The 14,312-nt window shown below is 37.7% G+C and overlaps 1 protein-coding gene across 31 annotated transcripts in view; it reads right to left on the bottom strand.

The window, feature by feature from the left end:
• The window catches only part of ABI2 (abl interactor 2), a 165,092-nt gene that overhangs the window by 57,790 nt on the left and 92,990 nt on the right, over positions 1–14,312 (bottom strand). For 21 of the 31 annotated variants that reach the window (XM_027589793.2, XM_027589791.2, XM_027589785.2 and 18 more), the window contains 2 exons: positions 8,545–8,631; positions 4,725–4,898 (listed from right to left, as the gene is read on the bottom strand). In XM_027589793.2, coding sequence (XP_027445594.2) covers positions 4,725–4,898; positions 8,545–8,631 — 261 coding nt within the window. The remainder of the gene's footprint in view (positions 1–4,724; positions 4,899–8,544; positions 8,632–14,312) is intronic. The other 10 variants (XM_027589792.2, XM_035726634.1, XM_035726635.1 and 7 more) reach the window with 1 other exon arrangement.

Raw genomic sequence — 14,312 nt, 5'->3', positions numbered from 1 at the left:
AAAGCAACCATAAGCAAAGCATGGTTGGTTCTTTTTGTTTTGCCAGAAAGAGTAAGAGCTTACTTGATTTTCATGTTAAAATTCTGAACTTAACAGGTAAATCAAACTTTGAAAAACATCTTAGAGAACAATTCAGGCATATTCTTTTAAACTCTAAAGAGTTACTTGGACTGAAAGCAACTCACTTTCCTCTCTTATAAATTTCCCCAGATTTTTAACATACTCACTGAAGAGTACATTTTTAGAAAGCAAACCTTTCTCTTCCATTGTGCCCTTCTTTTAAGGAATAACTGAGCTGGTTTTTCAGAGCTGAAAACTGTCATCGCTTTATCTAAGAGTTTGTAAAGATAGGGAGTTTGTAAAACATGTCAATGCCCAAAGCCATACCCTACTACTGTAGGACTTTGGGCTTTTTTTCTTAAAAAGAGCTTTATTAAGGTGTAATTTAGACACAAAATACAACCACTTACGTGTAGAGTTCAATGAGTTTTGTCAAATGTATGCACTGTATACATGACAAGTACATCACCACCACCACCACAATCATCATACAGAACATGCCCACCACTCCGAAGTTTCCTTTTGCCCCTACGTAAATTTCCTCACCCACCAGTATTGGTCCCTGGAAACCACTGATCTTCTAGATTTCATTTAAATGGAATCATGAAGTATGAGTCTTTAGTGTCTAGATTCTTTCATTAAGAATAATGCTTGAAATCCATCCATACTGTTGCTTGTATCAATAAGTTTGTTCCTTTTCTTTGCTGAACAGTATTCCATTGAATGGATGGATATCCTACAACTAGTTTATCCATTCACTAGTTGAAAGACACTTGAGTTGTTTCCAGGTTTTAGCTATTATGAATAAAGCAGCTATGAAGGTTTGAGTTCAAGTCTTCGCATGAACATAGATCTTCATTCCTCTTAAGTAAATATGTAGGAAGGGATTGCCAGATCAGGTGGGCAAGTATGTCTAATTTCATAAGAAAACAGACAGCTATTTGTCAAAGTAGCTGAAACATGCTGCACTCTCATCAGCAAAGCCTAAGAGTTCCAGTTTCACCACACTTCCTCCAACACTTGGTATTGTCAGGGTTTCTAACTAGAGTCATTCTAGAGGGTGTGTAGTAGGATTTAGTTTGGTTCACAGTGGCTTTAATCTGCATTTCCATAATGACTAATAATGTTAAGCATCTTCTCATGTGCTTATCTGCAATTCATGCAGCTAACTTGTGAAGTGTGGTCAAATTTTTTTTTTCTACAAGCTGTTTGCCTCCTTACTGAGTTATTTTGCAAAAATCCTTCCCGGTCTAGGCTTGCCTTGTTATTTTCTTTACAGCATCTTTGAAGAAGAAAAGTTTAATGAAATTCAATCTATCAATTTTTTATGTGCTCTCTATAATTTTTTTCCTAATCCCAAAACATAAAGATTTTCTCCTATATTTTTCTCCAGAAGTTGTACAGTTTAGGTTGTACATTAGGTCTAAAATACATTTCTAGGGGCGCCTGGGTGGCTCAGTCGTTAAGCGTCTGCCTTCGGCTCAGGTCATGATCCCAGGGTCCTGGGATCGAGCCCCGCATCGGGCTCCCTGCTCAGCGGGAAGCCTACTTCTCCCTCCCCCACTCCCCCTGCTTGTGTTCCCTCTCTTGCTGTGTCTCTGTCAAATAAATAAATAAAATCTTTGAAAAAAAATACCTTTCAAGTTAATTTTTGTGTATGGTAAAATAAGGGTAAGAAAGTACATGAACATGAATTTTTTACCTTTACTTCACCACACAAATTTTTGTGGACTCACTCCTAACGGTTTTAGGTAGAATAAATCTGATGACTGTTGCTCTACCTTGGCCAGAAATGGAAGACCACTATTTGTTAATATAAGCTCCCCAAATGATGGCTATCTAATTGTTATAGCACATTTGTTGAAAACACTACCCATCCCCCATTGAATTACCTTGACAACCTTTGTTAAACAATGTATATGGATCTTTTTCTAGATTCTGTATTCTATTGATTTATATTTCTGTACTTCTATCAACACCACACTGTCCCGAATACTATAGCCTTAGTTTAAATCCAACATTAGTCTTTTTTTAAAAAAAAAAACTGTTTTGATTCTACGAGATCTTTTGCATTTCCATATAACTATTAGAATCCCCTTGTCAATTTCTATAAGAATGGCTCCTGGGATTTTTACTGAAATTGCATTCAATTTACAGATCAATTTGGGGAAAACCCAATTATTGAACAATAATCAAAGAGCATAATATATCTCCTGATTTAAGGCCTTTATTAATTTCTCTTAATGTTTTACAGTTTTCATCATATAGGTCTTACATATATTTTATTAAATTTATCCTGAAGTATTTCATATTTTCGATGTTACTACAAAAGGTATAGTCTTGTAAATTTCAAACGCCAAATGTTTGTTGCTCGTATAATTTGGGGCACCTGGGTGGCTCAGTTGGTTAAGCGTCTGCCTTCGGCTCAGGTCATGATCCCAGGATCCTGGGATCATGCCCCGCATCGGGCTCCCTGCTCAGTGGGGAGCCTGCTTCTCCCTCTCCCTCTGCCCCCTCATGCTCTAACTCTGTCACTATCTCTCTCTCAAATACAATCTTTTAAAAAAATTAAAAAATAAACAAAATCCAACGAATTTTGCACATTGACTTTGTAGCCTACAATCTTGCTAAACTTGCTTTTAGTTCTACCAGCTTCTCTCTGGATTCCTTGTAGGATTTTCTACATATAAGATCGTTATCTTCTGGGGCACCTAGGCGGCTCAGTCAGTAAAGTGTATGCCTTCGGCTCAGGTCATGATCTCAGGGTCCTGGGAGCCTGGCATCAGGCTCCCTTGCTCAGCAGGAGAGTTTGCTTCCCCCCCCTTGCTGCTCCCCCTGCTTGTGCTCTCTCGCTCTCTCAAATAAAAAAAAAAATCTTAAAAAAAAAACCCAACAGATCGTATCTTCTGCAAATGAACTATTTGATATTGTCCCACATATCTGTTGCTGTTTTTTGCGTTTTCTCCATTCTCATTTTGGATAGTTTTTATTGCCATATCGTCCAAGTTGCTGATCTTTTCTTCTGAAGTGTCACTTTATATACTGTTATTTTTCATCTCTAGAAATTCTATATGGGTTTCTCTCTCTTTTTTTTTTTTAAAGATACTCTGCTTCTCTCTTGTTTTTTTGTTTTCTTTTACTTTCTTGGACACATGGGCATTTGTAATATATAACAGCCCTGTCTGGTAATTCCACCATCTCAGTCATTTCTAGCTCTGTTTCTACTGACTGACTTTTTTTAGTTATGAGTTATATTTTCCTGCTTTTTTACATGCCTTGGAATTTTTGATTGGATGCTAGACACTGTGGATCTCACTTTTTGGTGCCCTGGATTTTTTTTACTTTTTTGAACAATGTTGGATTTTGATCTGGAGATCAGTTAAGTTACTTGAAATCAGTTGGATGCTTTCAAGGTTTGCATTTAAGCATTTATTAGGGAAGTCCAGAGCAACCTTTAGTGTAGGGCTAATTTGGCCCCATCACTAAGGGGACACAGTTTTGAGGCCTCTTCTCTGTGCCTTGTATATTGCAAGGTCTTTCTACTCTGGCTGGTTCAGGAGCATGAACTATTCTCAGACTTGTTATTTCCAATAATTTTTTTGTAAACTTCTTTCTGGTTGTTCTTTTCCAATCTCAGGTAGTTTCTTCACACACATGCACAGATGAGTATTTAATCAAAGACTTACAGAGACCCTTCTGCAGATCTCCAGAGCTCTGTCCTCTTTGTGTAACTACTTCTTCTCTGTGGCCTCCCAAGACTCTGATCTCTACCTTGTCTATGCAGTGAGATCTCCAGGCTCTGTTTGGGTTCCACGTCCTTGTACTGTAGCCCAGAAATTTCCCCTAGTTAGCAAGCTAGGACAATCAAAGGTTTACCTTGTTTGACTTCCTTCTCCATCATGGGGTCATAGTCTACCACTGCCTGTTGTCCAATGTCTGAAAATCATTATTTTTTATACTTTTTTCTGAATTCGTTCCTGCTTTAGGAGGAAAGGTAAATCCGATCTGCTTCACCTTGGCCAAAAGTGGAAGTCCACTATTTGTTAGGGTAAGCTCCCCCAGTGATTCTAATGTGGTTAATTTTTAAAACCAGTGAGTTAGTGGCTTTGATTTCCTTAATAGAAAATTTCAAAATAGGATACATTTTTTTCTGAGCTAGTCTTGGTGAGATTTGGAAGCCTGTGTCAGAAAAGTTTCATTCAGAGAAATTTTTCACTTAAAAAAATGCCCAGTACTACTTTGCAAAGAAACTGAGAAACCGTTTTTGTTTAGAAGAAAGTTTCATATGCAGATGCTTGGCCTAAAATATCTACTAGAAGATACCACAAAAATAACTAATAATTTGGAAAAATCATCCTCTTCCTGAGGCATTCCAGAAAAACCCAATTTTTAAAATTTTTGTCTTACAGAAACCACTCATAAAAAAGCATGTTCAGTAGGAACAATAAATAACCATCAGTATAAAATCGGATAGTCACAGAATTTTACTAGTGTGACTTTCAAAAATCACGAACCTTGTAAACTAATAAGATGTTGCATAGGTTGTGCAAGCAAAACTTTACCTATCAGTAAAAAAAATAAGTAAGGTTCTCTTCAGTACCAGTAAATTCCATTTCTATGTAGAGGTGTCTTCCCATCCCTCTAGATATCCCTCTGAAACTTACCCTTTTCCAAGTAAGATCTTGGAGCCCACGGTGGGTCCTCTTCAGCATAAGGATCACTATATTCAACCACAGCTGCTTCCTCCTCTTCATAATCTTCTGGGGGAGGAGGAGGGGGGGGGGACTCATCAAAGACTGGTTCTTCCACAGGTGGTGGTGGAGGTGGTGTATCTGAAACTGAGAATGTACCAAGCTGATAACAAAACTACACGTTATGCAAAGTTCAGTATTTCCTATCCAAGCTTCTATATACACGGAATATAAATCTAGACTTGAAAATAATGATCTTTCAAAAAATGAGTGGGCAAGAGAAGGAGAAGGCTCCCCACCAACTATAATGTTTCAAATCTCCAAGCATGACTTTCTCCTCCCTTTGGGTGAGGACTGATGGGTGATGAATAAAGCTTAGCCAAAACAGTAATTATTAAATGAGCCTCTTGGAACCTGTTTATGCTAATGCAGAATCCTCTTTTTCAAAGAAAGAGATAAGTACAATATAGTTTCGTTTTATATTATATCCAAGGAGCAGTGGTTATCAGAAATAATAATAATTTGGACATGTACAAGCATATTTAATTTATAATAAATTAGAATGCGCTTGTGTATAGTCAAATATTAGCAATCTGCATTCCTTTCAATGAACTTTTTTTAAAATAGCATTTTACCAAATTAGTGGAATGGAAATCACAAGACTTTGGGTAACTTCATCCATGAAGATGTTTGTGTTTGCTGTTTTTTATAGAGAAAGAGAATTTCAACTAATTCAGACTGATTTATGATCCAGAATTTCCTCAAGCTAAATATCCAAGAGTGACTTAAAAATCTCTCCTTGTGGAGATCTGCTCCCACAGCTCAAGTATCAGCATATAGTAACATCTAAAAGATTATCTCCAAACTCAGGCAACTCAAAGCTTTCAAAATGCTTGGTACATAACTGAGCACAGCTCAACAAAATAAACTGGGTAAAGCTGCATTTATCAGCTGCCCAATTTTATTTATTAATTCTTATTTATGAGGTACCAGTACTGTTTCTGTGAAATCCCCTGAGCAATCCTGTTTATTTTCTATCTGTCATCTAAGCCTACTGATGAATCTGAGAAGACCGCTGGTGTCTGGGGAGGACTGGCCACACCAGGATCACATTCTGTCCTATCCCAGTATTTTTCCACCTGCTGCCAGTCTACCTCCCAACCTCTCTGCTTGACGCACTTCAAAACTTTACCCATTAAAAGGGATTCTTTTACTCCTAATGGGTTTTTTAAATAAAAACTATAGATAGGTGATTTAGCATATATTCTATGACAAATTACATATGGTTGGGATAAGAATCAACAATATAACCTATTTGCACTTACAAGGTAAAGAGATTGACTAAACAATTACATAAAAACAAAGATCCAAAGGAACACTGTCTTTCAAAACAATCACCTTGAGAAATTACACTACAAAATTACTCAAAGATTCTGCCATTGCTTATTTTTACCATTTCTTAGAACACCTCAGAGTTAGTTTAATGAGACGGACATAAGCTACCATTTTTTACTTAAAATATTCCAATTACTCAGCTAGCACTTTCTGATAATTTCATTTAATCTTTACCTTGTGAGGTATGTTTTTAATCCTCGTTTTATGGATGTGGAAACTGGCTTTCCAAGATTAAGTAGTCCTACACTAAGTAAGTGGAAGAGCAGGAATTTGAACTTCAGTGCCTGTTATCTTAAGAGATACACTATTATGGGACGAGATCAGTAACTTTAAAGTCGTGATTCACGATTATTTGTTCAACAAACATCAACTGAGAGCCTACTATGGTTAGCTACTATGCTCAGCACTGGGACAGAGCAATAGGCAAAAATCACAGAGACACGGACAACCAAATTTTCACTAGTAATTACGTGCAGTAAGTGCTTTAAGTCACTATGGAAAACACAGCAACAGACCAAAACTCTTATGTAGGTCAGGAAAGGTTTCCTGAACCTGAAGAATAAGTAAGAGTTAATGGCCAGAGGGTAGGATGGAGTGAGGGTAGATATTTCATGTCAGATGTAAAGGAAAAAAAAAATACAAAGGTAAGAAAGTAGGAACCCTTCAAAGAACGGGCCAGAGTTCAGTAGAAAGAGGCATGAGGAAGCTGAAGAGGACTAAGCAGGAAGGGCCTTCCAATAGTTTGAATTCTATCCAAAGAGCAATGGGGAGCCATAGAAGGATTATAAGAAGAATAATAGAATCATAGCTGCACTACTCAGCCCAGTATACCTGGTTCCAAATGATTCCAAACTGTTTCCAAACATCGATCTTATTACAGACTATCTGCTACCAGAGTATCTTCAAAATAGTATACCTGAAAACTATGAAGATAATTCTAAAAGACAAGTCTGTATCTTTTCAAGGTGAATGTTTTGAAGAGAACAACATTCATTTGAATGCAGAAGTCTGCTGTGTCTGGAAAATAAGCCACAGCTCACCTCATACACAAAGTTTTCTTATTTTTATACATTTTGTAGGTGAGAAATATATATATATATATGACTATGGAAAGAAAGAAAAGACTATCCCAAAAGGCAATCACACTGCTAAATATTGGAGGTGCTCATGCTCATGGTTTACCTTCCAATAAGCAAAAGTTAAACTATTTTCAGAAGCTAGCAAACAGAGATGCAAAGGCACCTGAAAGAGACACTGAGCCCTTAGGCAAGTAAGACTGGATTATAACCAGTTAAAATACAACAAAGAAATGTGTCCATAAAAAGGAGGCATTTGGTTAGCTATAGAAGCACAAAAAAACAAACAAACAAAAAAACAAAATCCAGGGACTAAAGTGTCTGCTCTGTGTCAGATGCTTCTCTAAGTGCTGGGGAAACAACCAGCCAACAGAACAACCAAAAATTCCTGCTCTCATGAGAGCTCACATTCTAGTATCAGCAATGCCCATCGAAGAAGCAGGAGTCCTAAGCAACAGAGTGCAAACATTTCTACCCCTCTGGTCAGGCCATCCCTGTTACGAGATGCATACATTGGGCTTCTTCATACTGATGGCATTAAAACTTTCATTAATGTAATTCCCCTGGTTCAGATTCCATGCCCATCATGCAACCTGATGATTGTGATGTGGGCTCCTTGTATAGACCACTCATAAAAAGAGAATTCGTCTATCTTACGGACTATGTTCCCGGGTGTGTGTAACAGCAATTCCTCCCTGAATGTGATACAGGCCTCCTGCTTTGTAGGTATCAGGCTCCTGAGCTTCCTTAATGCTTCCCTAGGAGATTACTGAATGGGTCAATAAAATTAGTTATCTAATCCTGCATGTCTCGACCCCAGACCACAGGCCAATGTAAATTCATCGCCAATCTACGGGGCCTTTTGGGAGACAGACTGGCAATTTGGTCCCCTGAGTCCTACCACGGCATGGCCATCTTTATACCTGGAATCACAAGACTGGAGGAAGATGTTCAAGCTGGCCACAATACCCTACAACTCCAGTGATGGGAAACTAGGCTACTACTTGTTTGAGCAACCCCAAGAAAAAGATGGGATATCTGGTGACTAAGTAGCATCTCCTTGGTTAGATGTGGTCTTTCTTTTCTTACATGTGCTTTATTTTACTTTTGTCTTATCTTCACTACCAGATTTTAAGTTACCTGAAAGCAGAGGACTTCATCTTAATTATTTTATCATTCACACTAGCTGCTCACCCAGTGACTTGTTCATAATATGCAAATATGTGAAGCATCAGCGAATGAATTACTATTCAGCCAATCATATATAAATGACATTTTATGCCTATAATCTGATCTACAGCATAAAGAAGACATAAACTTACTATTTTCTTGGACTCTGGCCACAAATCCCATTAAAGGTAACTGAGGAGTTACCTGTAGAATGGAGGGAGGAGGAGGAGCAAGAGATACTGCAAAAACAAAAAAGGTGTGGAGGATAAGGGGTAAGGGCGAGTTACATTAAAAGGAAAGGCTAATACAATAAAATGAACATAATAAGGAGGGAAACCACTATGTACAAATATTTTATAAGCTATCTTAAAGATCCTCTTTTGAGGGATAATACATTAACACAAAAAACAAAGTACTGAGGGGAGTTTAAAGAAAGTTCTAAAAATTGTAACAGGAAGCATTTATTATATACAGATCTATTCTAACATGTAACGGCAAACTGATCTTGTCATATCACTAACAACATGTCTTCTCAAAAAATTTCTGCAGATTATTACAAATAATTTGGTCTTCAGGATTTTAAAGGTTACAAGTTTAAATGTTCATCAATACCAGGAAAAAAAAATTGCATCCCAACATCCTAAATTTATACTTTTCATTACTTCATTAACAGGCAAATTAATTGGTTCTTCATTCATTCATTAAATATTTACTGACTTTCTAGTAAGTGGCAAGCACTCTGCTAGGAGGCCAGCATCAAAACCATTCTGAGAGTTAGGTCTGTGTCATTACAATTTTTCATAATCCCAATTCATACCAAAAAAACACTGAACTCATTCAAATCATTCTCTCCTCCCCAGGGTGCCTTTCCTTCTATCCCAAACACCTGGTACAGTGCCTAGCACTAGTCAGCCTACAACAAATGTTTAATGTATGTAAATAAATAAATGAGGTACATGCCAAACAATTGCCCAAGATTAATTCTACAATTATAGTTTCCTTCAGAATGGGTATAAAGTGTAGTATGCATCTTCCCATAAAAGAAGAGAACAGCTTTATTAACTCTAAATTACAGTTAAGACTAATGCAACTGAAAAGATGAAAAAGAGTCACTGCCCTCAAAGAAACCACATTCTAATTGGGGTTACAAAACAAAATAATAACCTTAACCCCACAATGTTTATAGCAATCCGCTGGCGGGGGCTGTGGTGGGAGAGTCGGCATGGGGATGGTGTGAGGCGCCGGTGGGGGCTGGGGGGCACTGGGACGCGCTAGTGGTAAGGAAGGCCATGCAGAAACACTCTCTGAGCGGGCACCAGAAGAAAAGGAGTTGAACAAGCAGACAAGAATGGAGAAAGACAAGATGAGAACCAAGTGAGGGGCAAAGGCTGAGAGGTACAAGACAGCATGACCAGTTCACAGGACTGGAAATGTTTCTATATATATGGCCGGCACAAAAGAGCACAGAGGGAAAATACAAACCTGGAAGAGTAAGTGGGTAGGTATGAAGTAGGGAAGTGCCTTAGGTGACAGAGTACCCAGTGGTAGAGACTGGGCTTCAAAGTCACTCAGCATCAAGTATCTGATTCCCCACTTCCTTGTTGTTAAACACCTAGCAATAACTTCTTTGGACCTAATCCATAAATGTGATGAAAAAGAGTGGTTTGCTTTACAGAGTGGTTGCCAAGACTTAAAAAGAAAACAAAAACAAAAAACTAATGCATGCAGAATGCCTAACCCAGGACCTGGCCCCCAAAAATCAAGGCAGCATAAGCACAAAGAAGAGAAGAGATCTTAGTAACAGTGTGAAAAAGGACCACTTGGTAACTAAGGAACGCAGATGATATACAGACAAGAGTTAAGCTATTAGTCAATACCGAAGAATATCTAGACATAAGGGGCAACGTAGAATAACCCTAGAAATGGGTACTTTCTTAAAACGCACCTTTTAATTAGGTTTTTCCCTAAAGTCATTACTTCTTGGTAGTAAACCCTTTGATGCCGTGTCTCCCCCTCGCGGAGGCTTGGGACAATTGCGGATATGTTCCCAATACCCTGTGTTTCTAAACTTGGAGGAAGAAGATGACATAATGAACACAGAAGTAGCAGAGACAAAGCTGATAAAAGAGAAAGAGAAGCAAACAGCAACTGGCATTCTAGGAAAGTTTTTATTGGGTGTATGTTCCCATCAAATAAGATGAAAATGTTCCTCTTCTGTTAGCACCAGTCCCAACCTGTCCTATAACAGAAAAGTAGGGAATTCCCCACTTTGGTCACTGTTTCTCATCCAATTTTTTTTTTAAATGACCTTCTGGTGCTCAGCAAAACCAAAATGATTAGGAGCTTAACTCAGAACAGTCATTTTGTAGGTAGATCAAGTGTATTATTATTTTTTAAGATGAGTATGTTCTCTATTTTTTTTCTAGTTCTGCAAGTGAAAATCTGAAACCATATGGTTTTAAGAAATCCACCAAGAACAGCCCAGGTAAAAACCAATCACAAATCTTTCTAAAACAGATTTACTTTGTAACAAAACAAGTTGGATTTTTCTCAAAGCCAGACCATGTTTAAAAAAGTCAGTTCCAAACAGTTTACAAAGGTCACCCCAAATGTTACTTTTTTCCCCCAGGGCAAAATTTTAATGTGATGGTCCAAATTAACTCAGATATCACAGGATTTTTTTTTCCGGACCATGTTAAGATTTCATCTGACCAGAACTCCTGTCAACCAGAACATCCTACTTGAGACTAGATTTATTGTCATTACAGCTGAGCTGAAAATGAACCATTCTAGGAGATTTAAGCAGGATTTTGATGAGAAGAATTACCTGCAATATTTGGTTCTAGTCCCAGGCATCTTGTGAACAGGGAAGAGCAGAGGTAATTAGACACTTGTTTTCACTCTACTTAGCTAAGATGATTCTTCATGTGACAAGACCCTTTCCCTATAACCACCAAAAGATCTCCAAACTTAGATTCAGGAATTTTATGTTCACAATATACACTAACGATGTTAATGTGAAGAGATGGCCTCACCAAACTAGAGTTTATAAAGAGATCTCAAGTTCTACACACAGCAAAAGAAGACATGTATAAAGTAATAGGCTCTGCAAGCAAACCAAACTTAGAGGATGAGCCTGTTGCTGATGAAATATACAGACTTTCCAAACATGACCTTCCTGGTTATTTATAAAATCCTTTGGAGCATAATCTTTGAGACTTATTGTTTTAAAATGTCTACTTCAACGCGTTTTGAAAAAATAACCTGGAATTTTACAGCTTATTTCTACAGATTTATAAATACTCTGAGAAAATCAGACATAATAAACATTCTAAATACTACTTTTAAAACCATTAAAGGATACCACTGGGGCACCTGAGTGGCACAGGTAAGTGTCCGACCCTTGGTTTCTGCTCAAGTCATGATCTCAGGGTTGTGAGAGCCCCATAGTGAGCTCCACACTCGGTGCTGAGTCTGCTTAAGTTTCTCTCTTCTTCTCCCCCTCCCCCACCATCTCTAAAATAAATAAATATATCTTAAAAAAAAAACCACCACCTTTAGAGGTTATAGACATCTGAGAGCACATTCAAGTTTAGGTGCTTATATTTTACATTGCAGTGAAGGAAATGATTTAAGCAATTCATTTTAAGAGTGAAATATTTCCTAAACACGAACAGCAGGGAGTATTTAAAAGTGAACTCAACTAATCATACTCAGTAAGGAGGCTTTTTTTAATTAAAGATTTTATTTATTTATTTGACAGAGAGAGAGGCAGCGAGAGAGGAAAACAAGCAGGGGAGTGGGAGAGGGAGAAGCAGGCTTCCTGCTGAGCAGGGAGCCCTAGGCAAGGCGGGGATTGATCCCAGGCACCCCAGTAAGGAGGCTTTTTGATGGAAAAGAATATGGTTACCAAATAATTATCAGTTCTGTAGTTTCAGAAGGGTTAAAAGAACTGGATCATTGTTATTCCTTTCCAAGCAAAAAAATCACCATAAGATGTTATGCCAAGAAAAAGTAGCAAATTAACACAAAAGTTTAAAAACACAGCTTGTGTTAATAATCAGTATAAAGGGTTTATCTGGTTTACATGGTCATCTAAGAATGTAACACTTTTCAGTTGTTTTCCTGTTTTTTTGCTCTTATTACAGTAAGCATTTAAAAAAAAAATAATAAGCATTCTCTAACAAACCCTCAAGATTGCCTAATATAAGGATTTGAAAATTGCTTCTTGCTACTGCTCTTTATTCATACTTTGCTAAAGCCCCACATCTGTATTCTTCTGGAAATTTATGGTAATGCCGTAACTTAACTATCATTTAGAGGATACATGTTAATGGCTTCTCTTCTGCAATACCACCAACCCAATATTATTTTTTCACTGTTTCTTTTTAATAACATTCAATGGTTACAGCTTGATATTTTCCCTGTGTAAAATACCATTCTTGTTCATAAATACCTCGCTCATATAACTATATACAGTCACATTTCTTGGAACCAACATCTCACTTTATGAATTAGATTTTTTAGTCTTTGCTTTAAGAAATTGTGAGCAGTAAAATACAGGATCATCTATTACCAAAGACCTTGATTATTATTGATTCTTTAATGTTATGGACTGAATATTTATGCATCCCTGAATTTCATATTCATGAAATTCTACTGTGATGGTATTAGGAGGTGGGGTCTTTGGGAGGAAATTAGGTCATGAGGGTAGACCCCTCATGAATGCAATCAGTGCCCTTATAAAGGAGACCTGGACAACTCCCTCTCTTTTTCCACCATGTGAGATACGAGAAGAGAGCAGTCTGCAACCTGGAAGAGAACCCCAGAACTTGACCATGTTAGCACCCTGATCTGACTTTCAGCCTCCAGAACTGTGAGAAATAAATTTCTGTTATTTATAAGTCACCCTGTCCTATGGCACGTTATGACAGCAGCCTGAACTAGGACACTTACCAAACTAGGTCTATATATGTAAATGTACGTGTGTGTGTGTATGCACGCGTGTGTGTACACACATACTTCTTTACCACCAAGGGCCTTCACCTGCATATTTAAGGTTAAAAACTGTTAACTTATGCTTAACTCTATTTATTTTGGTGACCCTCTTTGCTGCTGACAAGATGAATAATAAATTGGTGTTCCTATTTCTTTGGCTAGATTATTAAGAATCAATGACAACCAAAGGGGTTTCAGTTAAGCCCTGATCAAAGTGTTCCTTTCATTAACTTGCTTCTGAAATAATCTCATTAGAAAACAATTATTGTACTCTTATGACGTGGCACTAGACGCTGGGTGTTCCATATTTTAATCCCTATGTTATCATGCCCTTTCAAACCCAACCAAATACAGTAACAGTGCTGCCAGATGTCCATCTCACAGAAAACCAGTGAATCTACTGAGCACTATTCCCAGGATCAAACTGTATAAAAGACTAACAGGGTGTCTAGCTCTCATGCATTTTATATCACAATGTGGATAATCCTCCTCACCCCCCCCACCCCCCCACCAAAGAGAAGACTAGGAGAGTAAAAGAGAGATTTTTTAAAATCTGAAGGTAAGGAGGCTAGTATGAAGAAAGAACACGGAACTTAGAGGCAGATGACCTAAGTTCAAATCCTAACCTGATGTCCACCTCAGTTCCTCACCCTACAAAATACAGATGAAAATGATCACATGATTATAAGAATCAAATGGGATAATATATATAAAAGCATTCTTTAAACTGCAGTTATGTAGAAGGAGGATCAAATTTCTTCTGCATGACTCCAAAGAAATAAAGTTTCACCAAAAGGTAGTAGCCACAGTAGACCAGTTTCAGGGCTTATCAGAGATGGAATGGGTTGTCCCCTAATATTAAAGATACACAGGCTTACTGGCCTCTGGGCAAAAATCCAGAAAAACACAGTAAGTTGCTATA

The sequence above is a fragment of the Zalophus californianus genome, chromosome 3 (genome assembly GCF_009762305.2).
Source record: "Zalophus californianus isolate mZalCal1 chromosome 3, mZalCal1.pri.v2, whole genome shotgun sequence".
In the NCBI taxonomy this organism is placed as follows: domain Eukaryota; kingdom Metazoa; phylum Chordata; class Mammalia; order Carnivora; family Otariidae; genus Zalophus; species Zalophus californianus.
The sequence above is the reverse complement of the archived record's forward strand: the minus strand, read 5'-3'. Positions and strand labels throughout refer to the sequence as shown.